The sequence below is a fragment of the Colletotrichum fructicola genome, assembly GCF_000319635.2.
Source record: "Colletotrichum fructicola Nara gc5 chromosome Unknown KSG_Nara_v1_contig08, whole genome shotgun sequence".
Taxonomy (NCBI): domain Eukaryota; kingdom Fungi; phylum Ascomycota; class Sordariomycetes; order Glomerellales; family Glomerellaceae; genus Colletotrichum; species Colletotrichum fructicola.
Genome location: NW_027094058.1, coordinates 2,059,685 through 2,080,078, shown reverse-complemented (window position 1 = coordinate 2,080,078; position 20,394 = coordinate 2,059,685). Strand labels below are relative to the sequence as shown.

The window sequence follows — 20,394 nt, the reverse complement described above, 5'->3', positions numbered from 1 at the left end:
CTACCGTGCGCTCAAGTTGACCTCGGACAACCGTTTGTAGCAACCGACCATACTTCAACCTCCCCACGATACATCTCGTCATTTATGTTGACGCAAGAAGTCGGGCGAAATATCTCAGCTTTGACTCGGGTCAAATCACCCTGTGCGCCTCATCCAGGTTTACCCTGCAAACCTGGCAGGCTCCATACTTGGTGAGGATTTTATCGGCTGTACTGTGTTGCAACCCGCCCAATGAGACACACCAGTGACATCAAAGTTGAATGAAGCACGTCTCCTTCTACATAAGAGGAATATTGCGCATTTGCCTAAATGTCTGGGTCTCGTCCATTCGTCTGCAACATCACACTCCCTAACATCGTTTTATCATCCCTGTCATCCACGACCCGTGCTCTTGGATCCGGCGAACTACCGTTGACGTGGGCTTTATCCGCTCAACCGTCACCGGAGGAGGGTCGACCCAACATAATGACTTTATTATCTAGACTTACACGGAGAATCCGTGGAGAAAACCCTGGATTTTTAGCCTCCAGTTTTGGCCTTGTACTAGGCGATGCAGATGTCGTGTCGTCCAATGCCCCATCGAATCGTTGCGTTTGCACACGCACACTTCGCCATACCTATATATAATTTCACAGCTTGTAACATGCATGACATGATGGGCCAGGACTTCTTGCCAGTTTCATACCAAGTATCTACACGGTTTAATGACAAAATTCTACTGCTGCTAGATCTTCCTCCCACAAATGCGTGAAGCGGCATCTAGGGACGCGCAGCCACAAGAGACGATCATATAAAATGACAAGGGCGAAGGAGTCAGCCACGAACACCAAGATAGTGCAGTACCATTCTCAGCAAATATCACAAGGAGATGTATCACAAACGACACCATTTAAATAGAAACACCTCCTAAAATCAACAATGAACGCAGCGAAGTCGACTTGCCTCAACTTGACATTTCAGGGTTAATAGTAGCATGTCAAGTCCTTTTTCAATCCCCGAAAAGCATCAGAACCCGATCTGTATCTTCAGTGTGGGATTCGCCCGGTGCCCAACTCTTCAAATCCCGAGGCGACCAAACCTAGCTCCTGTCAACCGGCAGCCGCAGCATGTGTATCAGATCAGCGCAGTAGGTTGCTGTACCCGACGATTCGGCACCCAATGACGCCTGTATCCTTTTCCGCAAGAGGCAGTATTCCCGCCGGGAATGGCCAGATGTGAGTATTTGTTTGCTCCCATCTCCGCGCGGATGCGCCTCTGAACCTCGGCACCGACGCACATGCGAAGGAGCGTCCAATTAAGCGCGGTCCTTTTGGACAAAGCAAGGCACAGAACAGGAATCAGGCGCTGGTTCGATACCCCTCTCAGACAGGCATTCCCATGCGGTGCCAGACAGTTGGAAGAACGGCTCCGTGTACAGAGCAAACAGGTGGTGTGGATCCAGCCGACCACCATCGCGTGCGGGAGGAAGGAAAAAGGCAATGATGGGAAGGAGGCAACTAGAGACAGCGGAACGCATCCCGTTTCCTTTGGTCTCTGACCGTGTCGTCCTTGTGGTTGCATTGGTTGCAAGTCTAATCCATAGGCCTCTGGAATGGTCGACAATGCATCAAGCAAGTGAAATACACCAAATGAGCAGAAGAATGAAGAACTATACGGACGCAAATAATCGCAGAAGTATATATATTCAAGTCTGAAAAGGCAAATATATGTATTTGGAAGAGGAAATCTAAAAGCCCTGGGGTTTTTCCCCACCAACTCCTGCAGTCAGGAAGACTGCTGACGACCGCACCAAGCCCAATTCTCAAGCTATAGTGAACAAAATGATAGTGAGAAGCTTCAAGACATGTCGTTGGTAAATCTCTTTCGGAAGCGGGAAAGCTGTCAGAAGGGTTATACGTCGTGTCTTGCCCGTTTGCTACGGGTCTGCTCCAAAGGTGCCGAGTCTGACCCACGGCGTCTCCTTTTCGGTGATGAAGGTGAAGTCGTTGCAGATGATTCTGTACTTTGCGAGGGCGAAGGTGGCGTCCACTTTTGTATGGGTGTTCTTTGGCGAATGATATCGTTGATTATTGATTCGGTGCCAATGACGTTAGAGGAACCTTTGATGGTGATACCCGCATCAACTTCCAGCTTCAAAGGTCTTGGCCGTCCGTTCTCATCAATCATAGGTAGTCCGGTCGCCCAGTCCTGGCCCTGAATTGCTTCGACGACGGCCCTTGCGATGGAGTTGGCTTGCTCGGATGGGGAAGAAGGTAGTGCGATGAGATTTCCGTCAGACGCTATGTTGATGCGCGTGGAAATACGCAGCGAGATTGGTGACAACTCCTCGTGGTCGTCGTCGCTAAATTGGCTCGAGAATGACACCTCAGGGCGTGGCGCGACTCTATGTGGAGCGGTTCCATATGAGTCGGAACGTCGGGAGAGGTAGGCGGCAAGACTATCGATGATGCTTGGCTTCATCGGCGGCGTATAAGCTGGAGGCTCTTCTGAAGGACGTGATCGGGCCTCTTTGACGATTGGCGGAGAACCAAGGCCAGTCACAATGGATAAGGGCTCGGTTCGCATTCTTGGGGCTTCAGAATCCATAGTCTGGTGTAGTTGTCGGGGTTGAGATGATTTTGAAGTAAGGCAGATGGGTGCTGCTAGATGGCAATCTGTGTACATTGATGGCAGGTAGACAATCGCTACGAGCTGAACGATCAAGTAGGTTGCATTCAAGAAGGACGGAAAGGATGCCGTTGGGTGAGCTTTAGAATAGGAATCTTGTGGAAGTGGCTCCAACATGATTATATACCTCCAGACGATTGAGAAGCCAGCCCATGCGGAAGGAAGGGTCGGCTTCTGTAACGGGGATGTGTCAAATAGGAAAGTGAACAAGGGCAGGAAGGAAAGACCGAACGTTTAGGTCATGGTTTTGAGGCATCAGCACCCAACCGGCCCAGAAACACAATGTAGGCGCCCATAATAATGGAATGGAAAATTAAAAAGGCAAGCAGTCTTGAGACATTGACCATGCAACATCTTACAGCATCTCCCTGTTCAGGGATTCATCAACACCGCACAACCCCCTCTTGAAGTTTTACTCCACCTGGAAGTCCCCAGGCGTTCGGTGTGGTCCCACAGGTTGGGGCTGGCGATGTCTCTCGCATTGTTGCTAACTTCAATCTGGCTTTGAGGCAAGGTTTAGAAGGCTTCCCACGATTGTCCCCATGGCTGAGCCATACCACCCGCGTTCTTAGCTTATATTCCAACTCCCCTGTCCGCACTCGTACATGGTAGGCTGCCCCAAGACTTAATGCAGAAACGCGATGGAGTGACACGAGCAGTTGATACAGATGCAGACGCAGGGCCTGAAAATCACTTCCACATTGTTTGGCCGCTCTTACCAGGGGGTCCTTCGACACGGATAGGAAACGTGGAAGCTGGCATGCCCACAGACTTACAACCAACAGATCCAATGAATAAACGAGATCGCGGAAAAGACGCCGCACCACAGCCCGAACTGGCAACATCTGACGGCCCGCGGATGAATGCATCGGCAAGTTATTGTTGTCATTGGAAAGTTGCGCTGCTGATGGTGTGGAACAAGGGATAGGGGTTGGGGGATGAAGTTGCCCACCACGCCGGGCGGCACGGAAAATGCCCCACTTCGCCGAAATCCCTTGCCATTGTCCCTGCACTCACTTCCTATTGTTCTCCGTCTACGTGGCGCTGAACCTGGCATCTTCCAACCACCGGCCCCGCGGCCAGAACCACACCCGTCGGCCGCCCGTGGACTGGGCCACCTGCTGAGCCAAGGCAATTCAGCCCGCGATCCCCCTTCAACATCTCAGGCAGGCCTGACGCAAGCCTGGATGCTCTTCCATTGACCAGTTTCTTGGGGCTTCATCCCCTGCCGCATCTCCGGCCACCCCAAAAGTAGCCGAAGGATGTGTCCACCACCCCGGCCGGACAAACTGCCCTGCCAGATCACCATATATACCACCAACGAGGATGGTTCAGTCATACTAATAGCTGATTCTTGAGTCCTTGGTGCGCATGGGCTCTACGGATACACCAGTCACCGCGGCCAATCTCATTTCCGAAGGTAGCAGTAGCATTACTGATTTCGGAGACTTAAGGATCCAACTTCTGTTGGAAACCTTTGGTATCGTGGGACCAGAGACGAGGGACCAGGACAGCCTTGTAATGGTTGACACATTTCCAGAACTTCAACCTCGGGTGGTGGAATTCATTCTAACCGTTGATCGGCATATGACATATGTAAACGCAGGCATTAGCTGTGGCTTCCATGTTCAACTGCCTTGAGAGAGGACGAGGGGTGGACATTTCCCGAGAAGAGCAAACACACACGGCATGTGCTGCGTTCACCCGGGGCGGGTAGCCAGTATATTCTTTGGCACAAGTAGTCGTGGCGCAAATTGTTTTGATCCGATGCTGTCGGGCATTATGTCAGGTCATGTCAAATCATGTCGGTCACCTTTGCCTTTTCCATGGATGACTATCTCATTATGATGCGCGCTACAAACCCGTACATGCGTGCCGTTGTGTATTCATCATTCACTCCTCAAGCCACGCACCATATGGAAGGTCAGACTAGAATATGCCTCCTGCTGATGTCAGTCTTTCCACTGTGACGCCCCTTAGTTGGCGCTGTGATATGCACCTCCTCCCCTCGCTAGCCAACAGCCATGGCCAGACCCACGTCCATGCCATCGGGTCGATAGCCATATCAAACCCCAGTCCCGTCGAGAGAAACGCCGCCAAAGACCCGGGATCGACAACGGCGTGCCAGGCATACTAGCGCTGGTCCGGCACCGTGCCGGGGTTGTCATACCGTCGCTTCTTCTCGCACTCGCTTACCTAGGCACCTAGCCTTGGGCTCGAGTGATGCCCAAAAGCCTTCCTTTTCCAAAACTTTCGACTGGTGGCTATGCAAGAGCGCCACCTGAGACCAGATAGATGCTTTGTCTTGAGCAAGCCGGAGCAACCACCTGTTGCGTGTCAGTGACGTCTCCCATATGAATGAGTCTGGCTCAAATATAGAGCGTCGCACCGCCTTTGCTTCCCCAGTTTTCCCCGGAGAAGACTACCGCAAGGGAAGGGGTTCTCCAGCCGAGGTGTCAAGAAACGCAAACTGCCGTTCGGCGAAGTGGTACACAATGCTTGTTTGAAAAAGGCAAGGCTGCCCCAAGGCTCGTGCTGACCCGATTGTTGTTGACGCCAGACCGAGCGTGATACAAAGTCCCCGGCCGTAAATTGAGTTGTTTGGGTGGTACGAAGGTTTCTCGACATTATCATCACAGGAGGTACGACTGGAGTTCTCTTGTTGGTCCGGCTCGTGACGGTTGTACGAGCTTCAGGTTGGGTTTGGGAAATTCGTCGTCCATCGAATTGTCATCATGTAAGGAAGACGGTCAACGGAGGATGCTCCGGCCGTAACTCTCGATGAATGGTTTTTGAGTGTCTTTCAGCGGTCGACTCGAGGCTTTGATGCTCTTGAGCAGGTATGATGACGCTGGCGCTAGTAAATAGGACTGAATTCAGCTGCTGCTGCTACCGGAATATGCCACGTAGCTTGCTTTGAGACATTGACGAGTAGAAAAGCCGTTGGCTCAGCTGGACGTTTTGCAGCTCGAGTCTACGGGCTCTGGATGGATTGCATATTCATTTGTAAGTAGCTGAAAATCAGCCCCAAGAAGTCGGCCTCACTGCCTTAATCATGCCAGGCCTTGAGATAGGTGGTCCATCGTGTCGAGGCGGTTTGAAAGAATGCCTTCAATGTCCTTGTTAGCGGTTTTCCGCGCCTTCAGCATGAAAGACTGAGTATGATGGTCACCTGCCACTAGCCCCCTTTCCTCTAACTTGCGCAACTTTGCGGTGGTGATAGAGGTAGCAGAACTACTGCTCATTTTCACCTTACCCTTCATTTGTCCTACGCTTGGAGTGCACTTATCCATTCTTAACAAAGCCATGATGTCTTCTACGCGATGGGCACGAGAAGAAATGCGTACAAATCGGAAGTTTTCCTTTAGAATATCTAGGGCCGGCCTTGAAACATTTCTTGCTCTAAATCTGCGTCGTCACGGCCTCAAGCGACTTTGTAACAATTTCTTAATGAGCTAGTCGAAGGCTTTCCCTAGGACTGCTTTAGAGGAGATTCGAGGGTGGTAAGGGGTGCTGGACTGGCCTTTATGAATGACTCAACTCTAAGCTTTAGTCTGCCTAGACGTAGATATCAGTGGAGGCGTACGACAGCCCGAGTTCCACCAGATATTGAGATAGTGGCGCATATATGGGCCACATCCCAAAAGCACGCCATCGCGAACCTATCCAGACGTCTCTGCGAGACTACCAAGACTACCTACCCCACGCGGAGCTGACTCCGATGAGTGTGGCCCAGAGCTCAGACCAACATACATTCTGAGACCGTCCACCCGGATGGGTTAGACGCAACGGTTGGCGGCATGGCGTGCGCTGTGCGTCATGCCGTTGAGAAACAAGTGTCCCCTTCAGTGTTGAGACTTGGTTCTCAAGACGACGACATTCCTTGCCTTCAAAGTTCTATGAAGCGGTGAGCTCTACGCAGGATCACAAGGATCGAGACTGCCTAATTTTGCTGTGCTATAGCGACACTTTATAGCTAGTATTGTCGTTCTCGTCGTTGTGATCGCTGTCGTTATCATCGTCTCTCGTCGTCGTCTACTGTGGTCCCTGGTCGGAGTAACTTAGCACACGGGAAATATAGTATCTCTAGCACAGGAAAAATAGGCAGTCTCCGGATGCACCACGTTGTGGAAGAATACGGCGCGAGGTATCCGAGAATCTCTCTCTATTCGAGTAGCCAAATGGTCTACCTATCTACAAACCTCCCCACACCCATAGAGCCGCCAGAAGGCGTACCCCCTTTCTCTCAGCCCCAGCCATTGTGCCATAACCGCAAGAGATGGATCGGCTAGAAAACCAGGAAAGAAAAGATGTTGAAGTTCTTTTGTTTCCCCGTTAACGCCGATGTAGATGCTTTGTTTGTTTGCCCCTTTCGAACATTCCGAAGGGTATCTCTCATAATGCATTCGCTCTTTTTTCAGAGTCGGAAAAAAAGGAAAAGGAAAAATCAAAAAGATGTCGCAACAGGATATGCTCCTGTTGTTTCCCGCTCGTTTGTCTTTGTTGAAAGACGCCACCGCTCCCGTTTGACCATAATTTTCGGAGAACACCTGGTGAAAAAAGAAAACCCTACCCCATAAGACCTCGTGTTGCCTTTACCCGCAAAGGCTTGAAACCGGGATTCGTTGAGAACCGTACGCCATGTTTGAGTGCCTGTCCGCATGAATATCAAAATTATTATAAACGTCTAGGTCGTTGCAATGCAGGAAGCTTGTTGAAGGAATCCTGCTCGGTCCAGCGCTGCCATGATGGCGCGTCACCTCAAGCCGCTTAGAACTTGAGGGCCTTAGGCTGCTCCCAGGTGAAGGTCTGGTTGGTGCCGAAGTGGCCGTTCTTGGCGGTCTGGAGGTAGATGGGGCGGTCCAGAGAGAGCTCGCGGACAATGACACCGGGGCGGAGGTCAAAGTTGTTGCGGATGATCTGGACGAGCTCGTCGGAGGTCTTCTCAGAGGTGCCGTAGGTGTCGACGTAGATGGAGAGGGGCTCAGCAACACCAATGGCGTAGGAGAGCTGGACGAGGGCACGGCGGGCGAGGCCGGCAGCGACGAGGGACTTGGCGATCCAGCGGCCGACGTAGGCAGCAGAACGGTCGACCTTGGAGAAGTCCTTGCCGGAGAAAGCACCACCACCGTGGGCACCCCAGCCACCGTAGGTGTCGACAATGATCTTGCGGCCGGTCAGACCGGCGTCACCCTGGGGACCACCGATGATGAAGAGGCCAGAGGGCTGGATCTGTGGAAGGGTTAGCAGCTGCAGTTGAAACAAGCGACTGAACGTTACTCACGTGGTAGATGGTCTTGTCATCAAGGTACTTCTCGGGGATGACCTTCTGGATGATCTTCTCCTTGATCTCCTTGCGGAGCTGCTCAGTGGTGATCTGCTCAGAGTGCTGGGCAGAGACGACGACGGTGTCAACACGGAGGGGGATAACGGCACCGTTGTCGTGCTTGTACTCAATGGTGACCTGAGTCTTGGTGTCGGGGCGGAGCCAGGGGAGGGAGCCGTCGCGGCGGGCAGCAGACATGGCAGCGTTGAGCTTGTGGGCGAAGAGGAGGGTGAGGGGGAAGAGCTCAGGGGTCTCGTCGGTGGCGTAGCCGAACATGATACCCTGGTCACCAGCACCGAGCTGCTCGAGGGCCTGCTCGTAGTGGAGACCCTGGGCGATATCGGGAGACTGCTCCTCAATGGCGACGAGGAGGTTGAGGGTCTTGTAGTCGAAGCCCTTGGAGGAGTCATCGTAGCCGATGTCCTGGACGGCCTTGCGGACGACCTTCTGGTAGTCGAGCTTGGCCTTGGTGGTGATCTCACCGAAGACCATGATCATACCGGTCTTGGTGGCAGTCTCGCAAGCGACCTTGGAGAGAGGGTCCTCAGCCAAGCAGGCATCGAGGATGGCATCGGAAACCTGATCGGCGATCTTGTCGGGGTGACCCTCACCGACGGACTCGGACTACACCGGAAAGGTTAACCTGGGATCGGAGATTTTCTCATCCCAGACCGCCTCGGCAGTTTGTTGGGAAGCACGGAGAGATGCTTACGGTGAAGAGGAAGGTGCCCTCGTTGTAGTGGCGGCCAGTGCCGTTGACTCCGTTGGCAGACATTGTGATTGTAGCTTTGGGGGGTTTGGGAAAGGATGAGGTGAAGAAATGAGTGGAAGATGTCGTGAGGGATAGGTTCGGTACGGTGAAAATATACCGACGCGGGGCACCGAGGGGCTCTGAAGATAGCAGGAAAAGAGCTACTTCTGGGTTGAGGGGTTAGCTTTCGTGGTTGCTATAGTGGAGCAAAAGCAATCACAGCCCGGAAAGCTCAATGGTTGCCTTGCAGAGATCAATTGGCTTACCTAGAAGATAATGGACGAGGTGAAGTTGACGAGTGTAGTGAGGGAAAGGAGATCAAAAAAACAGGAGTGGGAGATGTGGCCGTTCGGGTTTTAAAAGAAGAGTGCGCACCTTGGGACGGTTGGGAAGAAATTCTCGCTCTCCCCTCTGCCTCTGTCAAAAGCTCAAGCGGATTTGACGCACTATTCGTGGGAGACCTGCACCGAGAGCCGGAGGAGAGGCAAGGTACTTTGTGGCGCATACAAGGCGAGCAGGAGGGGCATGTACTGCATCCCGCCGACCCCTCCATCCCTATGTACCAGCCCTGTCGAAAGCCATGTCGAGGGGGGACCCAAAATTCTCCAGATTGCGCCATCCTCACGACTTTCTCCCTTGACCGCCTTCCAGCAATTCACTTGCCCCTCTTGAGGCCACCTAACAATGCCAATAGACCGCTGCAAGAGCCAGTAACAGTCACCAACTTGGGGGTGGGAGGGAGGTGGTGTCGAGGTCCTCCACCACGTAGCAGCGTGTCCGGGGCCGGCCCAGCCTCCATCGTCGGATTTACACAGTGACTGGGATGCACACCTCAACGCCGTCCCTCATCCTCGTTTGCCCGAAGGAGCTCGGGCTTCCCAATTGCTCAAGTGTTTCGTTTTTCTACTGCTCTCGTCTATCAAGGTTTGCTTGCCTGTCCTTTCCGTGCCGCCTCAAGCTCGCCTCCAGCTGAAGAACCCATCGCGCAATTGCTCTGTTCAATCACGGAGTTGAAACCCTCTGGAACTCTATTGTCTTTTTGACTCGCCCAGTCTCGCCCTGTCACCAATGCATTGTCTGACAACCTGTTGCAGAGTCTCTGGGTCAGCAATTAGTCCAACTGCGCCGCTTCCTCTGCGCCATAGATACACACACAAAGATCCCTTTCCTGAGGGAAAAGGAAATCCGTGTTCGCCCCCAGATATGCAACGGCACGCGCCGGATGGCAGGCAACACTCCAGCGTCATACAGTACTAATTGACGCAAGGTAAAGTCCCTTCCTTCAACCTGTTGGCCGTTGACTCCCTCGGTGCATCTCTCCTGCAGGACTCGCAGAACTCGCCTTCCGAGAGAACTGCGATTTTGCGCCCCCATCTTCTCGGCCATCCCTCTGATACATCAACGTGTGTACCTCACCCGCGCATGCTTTGGCAGCAGGGGTGTAGAGGGACTTGTCGACATTGTTGAATCGTCAGACAACTGAGAAACCCCTGTCGAAACGGAGCTAAGCCTGACGCAGAGCTCTACTGTAGCAAATCCTTAATCTGGGTGGTGAGAATGTGCCCCTCTCGCGCCTCACACGTGCGAACGGCATTGGACCGAAATTCCGCAGCAAGCCGTGTGGCCGCCCATTGTGCTCTGAGTGGGCGACCGGCGAGCAACGAGGGGGAAAAGAGAGGGAAAAAAAAAAAAGAGAAGGCCAGCTGCAGTCAGTCACCAGTCAGGTACCTAGTCAAATGCCAGCCTTATCGCAAGCTATCAATCAGGAAAAAATTTCCCCTCCATCACCCAGGACCCCGGCCACCGATTACAGACTGCATACGACATTCTTGTGCTTCAATCACGTCGTACAAGCCACGGTCTTTGCGTCTAGCCTTCACTGCCTTACCTTATACCAAGTTGACCGACTCGAGGTGGCGCGCGCGAACGGCCGATCACCGCGACCCTTGACGCGCGCCCGTTCCTGCATGGCGGGGTAATCCATAGAAAAATTGCCCTCCTCCAAAACGTCCGACAGTGACTTTTTTTTTTGGCCGATCCTTGAATCAGCATCAAAATTGTGCAGAGAACCGGACAGTCAACAAACTCTCTCCCACTCCCGTCCCTCCCGCTGTGCCTGAACTATCTTTCCCTTGCATTCCCGCCCGCTATCCCATCAATCTCTCCGTCTACCACACCCTTACACGCCATAATGAGCAAGTACGGCGTGATGGTCATGGGCCCCGCCGGGGCCGGCAAGGTGAGTTCGCTTCATCCCAAACACGTCCCTCTCCATACCTTACCTGGAGCACGCTCCGTGCCGAGTCTCGGTCTCAGCCACGGAGCTACCTCCGTCCCCGGCTGTTACAGGCCGTCGACTGAGCCTCCTCTCCAGGCCGATTCCGACCCCGATAGCTTATGCTGACGCCGTTCCCTCCCAGTCCACCTTCTGCGCCTCCCTCATCACCCATCTGAACCTCAACCGCCGCTCCGCCTTCTACGTCAACCTCGACCCGGCCGCCGAGTCCTTCGAGCACGCTCCAGACCTCGACATCAAGGACCTCATCTCTCTCCACGATGCCATGGAAGAGGTCGGCCTGGGCCCCAACGGCGGCCTCATATATTGCTTCGAGTTCCTCATGGAGAACCTCGATTTCCTCACTGAGGCCCTCGACAACCTGACAGAGGAGTACCTCATCATCTTCGACATGCCCGGCCAGATCGAGCTCTACACCCACATCCCCATCCTGCCCGCCCTCGCCCGCTTCCTCTCCCAGCCGGGCTCCCTCGACATCCGCCTCTGCGCCGCCTACCTCCTCGAGGCCACCTTCGTCGTGGACCGCGCAAAGTTCTTCGCCGGCACCTTGAGCGCCATGTCCGCCATGATCATGCTCGAGATCCCCCACCTCAACGTGCTGTCCAAGATGGACCTCGTCAAGGACCAGGTGCGCAAGAAGGACCTCAAGCGCTTCCTGACGCCCGGCTCTGACCTGCTCGACGACGACCCCGTCGCGGCGGCCTCGGGCGAGCTCGACGACGGGAGGGGCGAGGTCCACGACCGCGACCTCGTCATGCGGGGCAAGAGCTTCCAGAGGCTGAACAAGGCCGTGGCCGGGCTGATTGAGAGCTTCAGCATGGTCAACTACCTCAAGCTGGACGTCACGGACGAGGATAGCGTGGGCGCCATTCTCAGCTACATTGACGATATCATCCAGTACCACGAAGCGCAAGAGCCCAAGGAAATGCACGACGATGAGTACGAGCCTCAGGAGGACAACGACGAATAAGGATCATGTGTGTTTGGGGCATTTTTTGGTCATGGAGAAAATATACCATAAGAGGAGGGGAGACGGGTCGAGAGGCGAGACAGGTCGCGACGTAGTAAAGGGACTTGGCTGCTTGCATAGCGCTGGCGTTGGTATTGATTTACATTGACTCATTCATAATCGTATCCGTCTGGCAAGTGGGCCAGACGTTGCTCCTCTGTAATCCTGTATCGCATGTGCCGTCTTCCTCGGCTGCGATCATGCTGCTTCGTCTCTTCATGCGTGGGGCCCTGTATACCCAATCTGGAGTATCCTCCCAAAGTGACTTCCATGACACGCCATCATCTCCACTGTCGTAGACTCTGCAAGACAGCCTGGACGCGTATCGTCTTTCCAACATACTCTGCACAAAACCCTTCCTACCGCGACACCATCTCCCCATTCACCGGAATTTCCTCCCTTGAGACTGCGTCTCCTCCTCGTATCTCTTATACTCCGAAATCCAGACGTCCTTCACCGCGGCCGCGAAGCCGACAACCTTGCCGCCAACGACGACCGCGTCCCTCGCCGTCTCCCAGACGCCCCTCTGCACGACGGCGGCCAGCACGGCGACGACGGCGCCCCAGAAGGCCACCCTGAGCACCAGCGCCGTCCAGAAGGCGACGATGCGGCGGATCCAGTTGAGCACGACGACCGTCGCGGCCAGCAGCATCAGCAGGATGCCGAACGACACCAGCTCGGGGGATTCTTGCAAGTAGGCGAGGGTCGCGTCGACAGCCGGGGCGACGTAGGGGTAGAGCGTGTCGAAGGCGCGGCAGGCGGCGAGGACGGCGTGTTGGCGCGCGACTTGGAGCGGCGAGGAGGGGTGGAGGGCGTTTTTGTGGATGAAGTCGACGGCCTCTGGGGGCAGGAGGGAGCGGAGGACGAAGTTTGCAACTGAGGGCTCGGCCATTTTGGACATTTGTCGCGGGTGTGTCTGGATGCGTTGACGGGAGATCGGTGTGGTCGTTGCTGCTGCTGTCGTGGTGCTTTGTTGTTGTTTTTCCCTCTCTCTCCCCTATCGCGAAGGTGGGTGTGTATGATTTTCTTTTTTTCTTTTCCTTCTTTGGATTGTAGCTGCGTATTGCTGTGACTTTGCTGGCGGTTGGCTATCCTTTTGCAAATAAGGAGGTGTGAGCCTTTATTTGAACAGCAAGGCTGCCTGTGAACAGATTGCTCTTGTCTTCGTAGCAGACTTGGCGCAGCAGCAGTACAAGCAAAAGCAAAAGCAAAAATGTCGCGGTATGCGGGTGTGAGGTTGTAGCCGCGCGCGCAGAAAGAACAGGACCCTTGGAGCACGAGCCTGTTGGCGATATGCGGTGTAGCCCGGTCGGGGTAGCAGTGGTTGTCGTGTTATTTTCAGTGGGGAACAATAACGGTGGCTGTCTTTGTCTGATGGTGTCCCGGGCATGTGGATTGGTTGGTAGGCAGCTGAAAGGATTGGATGGGATTGCATTGGCCACTTGCACCTCCTCCGATTTAACAATAAGAAGACAAAAAGAAGGCAATACCAGATAAGCAACCCATTCATCACATAGGGGAGCAACTAGACTGGTTTATAGGCTTGAACCAATATGCCTTGTAAACAAAACAGCGACAAACTCGTCACGTTGCACGCAGACAGAAACTTTCATATGTCATGTTGATGGGCTTGTGCTTAAGCTTTGTCCTAGCTTCAGCTTCGGCTTCGACCGTACGATAATAATCCCAGTCTCCTCCCCAGGCTCGATGCTCCATCTTACATCGAAGCCAAGAGAGTGTATCGACGCCGGCAAGAGGCTTCTGCGGCACATCTTGAAGATGTCTTTGAGTACCGAAACATCACTCGCTGTCTAGCACATGCTTCTTCTGTATTCGCCCTTCTCCGCACGGGTCTCGGATCCATCGCCTCTTCCCCAATACATTCCCAGAGACCTCGAAAGTCGTAGTAGCACCATGCATCATCACATGTGAAGACGTCATCTAATTTCCGGCAGAAAACTGCCAAAACATGAATTGCAAATTGCGCTGTTGTCGATGACAGTCGCCCACACCAAATCTTGATACACGTTCCCAGCACTGGTGTTCAACCCCTCAGCCATAGACTGTCTCTTAAACAAAGGAAATGTGTGTGTGTCGCCATCTGTGATGGAAAATGGGGTACAAGAAGAGAAAATATGGCTTATGCACAGCCGTGAGAGAGATGGAGATAAAAAAAAAAAGTACAAGAAGGGTATCGAATCTAGGAAAACGGAATCGTGTCAATCAGCGCCGAGTGTGGAAGCATCCACCACACAGGCAACCCCTTCTCAACCGCAGCCTCCCGCCTTTTTTCATTTGACATTATCAGTTATTCGTTTTGACGCGCCAAATGTCAATGTCCTGACCAAGTCACTGTAGCCGCGCCATGCGGCCCTACCGCTGTGTGGTTACCCAGATACCCCAAACAGTGTTTGAACAAAAGAAGACCCCCCTCATGAAGTTTCACCCATGCCCTCCAAAATCTTGCGCGCCGTGTCGAGGCGCCTCCTGTACATCCGGCTCTCTGCCGATGCCTTGCCAGACTCACTCAAACCAAGGACGCAACGTCCCAGGCTTGCCACAAAGCGTTCGACCAAAATCTGGTCCTCCTTGGCGAGCTGATTCATAGGCGCAAGCTGGTCCGGTCCTCCAACGCTCTCCTTGTCGCAGATGCTGGCCGTCTCGCTCATGATAGCATCCGAAATGGTTCGCAGTTCCAGTTCGGGAGAGCCCTGTGGCGTGAGGACCCCACCAACGCTGACACGGGCCTTGCCAACCAACGGGAAGCTTCGATTAGTCCCAGTTGAGTCGAAAGACGCAGTCGATGGCCGGTGACCCATCGTGGCCTGAGTGCTCATGGGGCGACGGTAAGCGATAGAGCCCGCGCGCGCCCTGGTTCGCATCTGTTCAAGCACATCGCCGCCGTTGATGCTACCCACAACAGATCGTTTGGCAGTTGGGGGGCTCTCTGTACGCTCGCTGATAGGGCTCACACTTGGAGGTGTGAGAACGCCTTGTCTCACGTCTTCCTCATTACCACTGGCGCTCACTCGACTGGCTCGGCCTGAGTTGGCCGTCGCGAAGGAATCCATGGTCGATGTCGTGTCGCCGCTGCCTCGCCTGTTGTGGAGCTTGGGCCGGATCGACTCGTCGGAGGTTATGGGTCCACGGGTAGTTTCGACAGAGTCCTCAGAACTGAAACTTCCGCGGCGGCTTCCCTGTCGGGCCATCCGTTGTTGGCTGATAGTGCCCATGGCGCTGTGGAGGAAGAAGTGCTCGTAGTCGAATGCATCCTCTCGGTCTTCATGTGACACAGGAGTTTGGTAGGTGTCGTGGTACAGAGAGTCTCCACTCTCACTCTCATATCCGTCTTCTTCCTGTACCTGCACACTGTCCTCAAAGCCATCCTCGGTATGCATATCGGAAATGTCATCGTCAGGCTCGACGTGGGCGTTCGCTTCCATCGCATCGAGGGCCTTCTGGCGCTCCTCTTGGCGAACCGCCTCTTGCGCCGCTTCGTAGTCTCCAACAACCGACTCATCATCCCTGATTGGAAGCTCCTCTGGGGTGTCCTCGAGGGTGTTCTCAATCGGACCCTCAAGAGGCCCCTCGAGGGTCGCCTCTGTCTCTTTCGTCTGTATCTCGCCGTTGACGCTAGGCGCGTGTTCTTCATGCCATGGAGCCAATTCCGACGTCGCAGTGAGTGGCTCGGTCGGAGACTGCTTTTGAGAACCGGCATACCATTGGTCAACCTGGGCATGAGTAAAGGGACTGGGGGTTCGCAAGCTCTGAAGGCTGCGTCGGCGCATGGTATCCACCCGTGCCTGTTCTCTCAAGGATGAAATCTTGCCTTTAAGATCCAGCACTTGATCCTTCAGATCGCGCATTTGCGCTGCCGACGCAGAGCGTGTCAATGGTGGCTTCGTGGGGCCACCCAGAGCAGGACCTAAAAGACTGTCTCGCTTGGTGGTGCTATCGCTTCCGGAATGGAATTCCGTGGATACCTCATCCTCACCTAGAGTGTCTAAGCCAATTTCCTGAGCCGCCTTGTAACGCGGCTGATTGTCCCGCCCAGAGTTCAAGCGCTCAAGCGTAGCCGCATCATGGGTGATCTTGCGCGTAGAAATAGGCTGCCGATAACCTCCAGCAGCACCCATTGCACTGGCAGACCTCCTCGGGACAGCACCAGAGTTCACCAACTCGGTGTTGATGGAGGAATCGCTCATCATTCGGGCGTGCCCATGCGCAGAGCTCGGGGATGTCGCGGAAGAAATAGATCGCATCATCGGCGGGGACGGTGTGGAGCCGGTGCCGTCGAATGAAGACATCGAGGGTGTTGAGATGCTCAACGAGCTTCGTGCTCTCGACAGATTACCCTCCATCGTCTATCTGTGTTAGTCGAGCTCGATCAATGCTCGCGAGGGCACTTACAGTGAGTCTACGCTTGGCATTTGCAAGAATCTGCTCAGCCCTTCGGCTTATCAATGCGGTTGAGTACCTATTTGGATCATTAAGAGATGTCCTTGTAGGTTGAGAGATGGCATGGGCCTTGTGAACGGACACATCATCTGTGTACGACTCCGCGACGCTCTCCTCATCGTCGCCTTGGAAGTTACTATCATCTACGCTGACAGCGTCGTCAAAGTCGGCGAACACGTTGTGGTCTTGTGTAGTAGTGATCGTGCTCGTGGACTCGACCGAGGATCGTCGCTCGTGCGCGCGCGCCCGCTGCTTGATGCTCTCGTACGCTTTCGTCGGCGAGGGGAATCGCTCGTCGGGAATCCGGCTGACGCGCCCTGTCCAGATCATAGAGGATGGACGCGAGGTCTTACCCGGCGTGCTCTCGGCCTCAGTTACCTCCCCGATATCTGACAGCATGGTACCGTTGCCATAGATGATTGGTGTCGCGGGGGTAATGGGGCCGGCGACGTATGCACTCGGAGGGAATTGGAATTGCATGTTCAAGTCGACAGCTTGCGAGTTCTTCCACATCATCAGAGGCGAATGCGACCGGTCGGGGGAAGAAGGGCAATCATAGTCGGGAAGAATCATGTCCGGGTTTGTTAAAGTAGGAGAGGCGGGCTGCGGGGGGTACGACGAGGTGGAGCTTGAATGAGCATGGCCGCTGTGAGCGGGAGCGTGAATAGCTTGCGTCGCCATGATTGCGGACTGGGTTGGCCAAGTTTTGCAAGCGATTCAGGTCCCGTGGTGTAGCCTCCCGCGCGTCGGTTTACCTGGATCGCGGGCGTTGATTGTCGTTACAGTGGCCGTGGAGTCGTGGGACGGGAAACGAATCAGACGCCAGCCAACAGGGCGGGCTGACTGTAATTAACCGACGAGTCCTTCCTTCGTGGCGCACGCAACTCAATGGAGTGATTATTCTTGGTATACGAACTCCGGATGAGACGAATGCATTTGAGCAAAGTTTCGGGCAAGGTTCAACCGATCCCCCAAAGTCCAGCCAGGTCCGTGGGCCGTCCGGTCGTGGATTCGGATGGAATAAGACTGATCGGGTTTCCGTTTCCTCGGGGATAACTGCAGATGTCAAGTTTGCTGCAGTGCCAGCAGTTGGAACTAAAAACGCTCCAAGCCCGTCGCGGAAGATGACGGGCAGACAGGCTCAAAGGCAACGTGCAGATGTCGAGTAAAATGGGCGGAGATCGAGTCGTTTGGCAGGGCCAAGTAAGTAGGTCCGGGGCCCGATTTTAGATATGCGAAATAGTGGTGTCGTAGATATGCTGGGCGCTCCAGGTGGAAGGCGGATTAACGACGATAAGACCGTTTGCAGTAGCAAAGACGTCGTTCGTTGGGGGTTGGGGCGTATGCATGCGCAAAGCAAGCACAAACGAGCTGCCGGGTTCGGGGAGGCGGCCGGATTGAGAAGCTTTCGGTGCTGCTCAGCGCTCGATCGAGGATTCGATTCCCAGGAAACAAACGGCCAGGCACGGTTGACGTCGACGAATCTGGCGAATGGCCCCTTCTTTCCCTCCTCTTTTGAATTGTTCCAAGGTAGGTGACTGCTGTCTGGCTGGCTGCGTTGCGACGGCCACGAGTTTAAGGGGTTGCAGCTGGCGGTGGAGGACGCGGAGAGGCAACGGGATCCAGCAAGATGTCTAAAATGACCCGGTTACACGACCAATCAAGACAGGAAGGAGGCCGTGAGACATGCAGCCGGCGGCTTTGGAGGCTGTTCTTGTCTCTCGCTGAGGTGCAGTAGCAGCAGCGAGGAGCGACGCAACTGCACAAACCGCAAACCAAAGCGCAGGCGAGAAATACGAACAGAAAATTGACAAGCAGGTGAATGTGTGAAAGGGTGAAGTTGGTGGTGGACAGACGATTGTTCCCGGGTTGCTTTCGCAAGCTGATCTCGGCTGGCGGCCCTGGGCCAGGAAGATAAGATGACAGGCTGCGGGAGATGAGCAGCCCAGGGTTCGAGGGCACAAGTCGCCGGTGAAGAGTACAGGATGAGCGAGTGCAGGACCGCAGAAGGGCTCGAGAGCTGCAGACGTTGGAGACCTGCGGCGGCAGTTGAAGGTGCAGATGTATCCGTACCTTAACGCGTGGAGGAGTATGAAGGTAGGTAGGTAGGTAAGGTACCTTGCTTTGGTGAGTCCCGTCGGGTTGGTGGGAGATAATAGGTGGGAGCGGACGGGCGTGACAGACAGACGGACTTGACGCTTGACGGAGGTGATTGGCGAAGGCTAGACCACGCCGGAAAGACCGCGAAAAGTGTTCGTGGGTGCGCAAGTGCAAGTTCAAGTGCGATGGGTGACTGCCGAGAAGGCTCTCTGACTTTGGGAAGGATCGACGGAAGGCCGATTGAATAAGGCAAGTGATGAATGACACGACAGGACCCGATACGCACGGCTCAAGCAGCAGCAAATCGACAGTTGAGCACTTATTCGTACTGCGGTGCGGTGCGGTACCTAAGGTACCTTACAACGAAAGACGTTCCCTGCGTGTCGAAAGGGGCTCTTCTTTTGCGTGTTATGCCCAGGTCGCGTACCGCCGTGCCGCACATGCAGGTAAAGGTACCCGTGTCGTTGCCTATGCACGCATTTGATAGCATTAATATCTAGTAGGCTGTAAGGAGTTTCTCTGTCGTGTCTGTCCCTCTCTCTCTCTCTTTCTCTCGCTTCATCAAGTCATCATCTTCGTGCCGTTGGTTATTAATTCCCAGGTTCCCTCCCCGTAGGCTCGACAGGCATTCCCCATGTCTGGCAACCCTTTCCGTTCGTAAAATTTTCAAATTTCTCGCTCCAATCCAAAAGCAAGAGTCCTTGTTCGCGGATCCTGGTTCTGGGCCGGTCCCCCCTGGACGGCACCCTTGGCTGCAGTGGCTTGCTGCATGGTTGCGCACATGGAGGGGGGACCTAGGGCCCGTCCTTCTGCTGCTGCAGGGCAGTTGCTGAGAAGTGAGGGCAGCCACCACCAATGCAAGACGATATCATTGCATGGGTTGAGTGAGTGTTCTGGGTTCCTGAGCAGTCTAGTCTGCGTTGGGCCAAGCGGCAGCCCGCCGTAGAGCGTGGTGTTTCTTTCTGCAAGCCCTGGGCATCGGAGCCTCTGCCCTGCATGCACCATCCTCCAAGGACTTGTTTGAGAGCTGCCCTGATTGGACCCCAAGCTCGAAGCTAATTAAAAGCAGAGCCCCGGTTCAAGTGTTCCTCGAGCATTGGCCAGCGGGTGTGCTCCGCGCCGGGAGTACAGCTCCAGCGACGGGCTTCATTGGGGGGAGACGAAAGAAACCGTTCCAAGTTCCAACCAAAGTCGGTGCAGCCTTGAATTGAATCTCATCGGAGGCGTGGCGCGCCCGAATTCAGCAGCAACCCGTCATTTCCAACGCCTCCCCCTCAAAGAACACTTCTCAGCTCTCAGCTCTCAGCACGACGCGTGCACTGGACGCTCGCACGGTGGAGTCTTAGCATCTCTTGTAAGGCGGATTTCGGCAATTGGCCAGCCTTCCGCATGCAGACCCTGATGGACCTCACGATTCCCAGGGCAGCTTGCAGCAAGACCCAACACTGCATCACTTCAGTGGGCGCCCCCAATTTCGCTGGACGTTCTCACGGAAACACTACACTGATCGAGCAGGTATCCATACGTAGCCACACTGAACGCCTTGATCCGTGGCCAATGTGCCATCCACAGCTCCGCGGCCGTCACCAATCAATCTCATTCTCGAGACGAACACGTCTGACCAAGGTGGTGGCCTGGCACGGTAACTTTGGGGATAAGCTTCAACGCAACCTCGCCCGTGACTTGTGGAGATGGGCAGAAGTGCTCTCGGCCCTTTGTTCAACGTGGACGCTGCACTACGCACGCTCTGCAGACTAACCGCTCTCAACTCAACGACCACAGCAATC

At 54.5% G+C, this 20,394-nt stretch overlaps 5 protein-coding genes across 5 annotated transcripts; 1 reads left to right on the top strand and 4 right to left on the bottom strand.

Annotated features, from left to right (window-relative positions):
• Positions 1-1,915: 1,915 nt before the first annotated feature.
• CGGC5_v013654 (uncharacterized protein) lies at positions 1,916-2,460 on the bottom strand (the record flags this gene model as incomplete). The annotated part of the gene is made up of 2 exons (XM_032036538.1): positions 1,916-2,028; positions 2,100-2,460. 2 exons carry the CDS (start codon positions 2,458-2,460, stop codon positions 1,916-1,918), a joined length of 474 nt encoding a protein of 157 aa, XP_031892325.1.
• A 4,977-nt stretch (positions 2,461-7,437) lies between these two features.
• eth-1 (S-adenosylmethionine synthase) lies at positions 7,438-8,768 on the bottom strand (the record flags this gene model as incomplete). Its single annotated transcript, XM_032036527.1, has 3 exons — positions 7,438-7,899; positions 7,952-8,617; positions 8,706-8,768. The coding sequence occupies 3 exons, from the start codon at positions 8,766-8,768 to the stop codon at positions 7,438-7,440; spliced, it is 1,191 nt and encodes a 396-aa protein (XP_031892324.1).
• Positions 8,769-10,935: 2,167 nt separating this feature from the next.
• CGGC5_v013652 (GPN-loop GTPase 3) lies at positions 10,936-12,010 on the top strand (the record flags this gene model as incomplete). The annotated part of the gene is made up of 2 exons (XM_032036516.1): positions 10,936-10,983; positions 11,165-12,010. The coding sequence occupies 2 exons, from the start codon at positions 10,936-10,938 to the stop codon at positions 12,008-12,010; spliced, it is 894 nt and encodes a 297-aa protein (XP_031892327.1).
• A 421-nt stretch (positions 12,011-12,431) lies between these two features.
• Positions 12,432-12,941, bottom strand: CGGC5_v013651 (uncharacterized protein; the record flags this gene model as incomplete). Its single annotated transcript, XM_032036505.1, has 1 exon — positions 12,432-12,941. One exon carries the CDS (start codon positions 12,939-12,941, stop codon positions 12,432-12,434), a length of 510 nt encoding a protein of 169 aa, XP_031892326.1.
• A 1,540-nt stretch (positions 12,942-14,481) lies between these two features.
• Positions 14,482-17,188, bottom strand: CGGC5_v013650 (uncharacterized protein; the record flags this gene model as incomplete). The annotated part of the gene is made up of 3 exons (XM_032036494.1): positions 14,482-16,413; positions 16,460-16,526; positions 16,590-17,188. The coding sequence occupies 3 exons, from the start codon at positions 17,186-17,188 to the stop codon at positions 14,482-14,484; spliced, it is 2,598 nt and encodes an 865-aa protein (XP_031892329.1).
• Between the last annotated feature and the right edge of the window lie 3,206 nt (positions 17,189-20,394).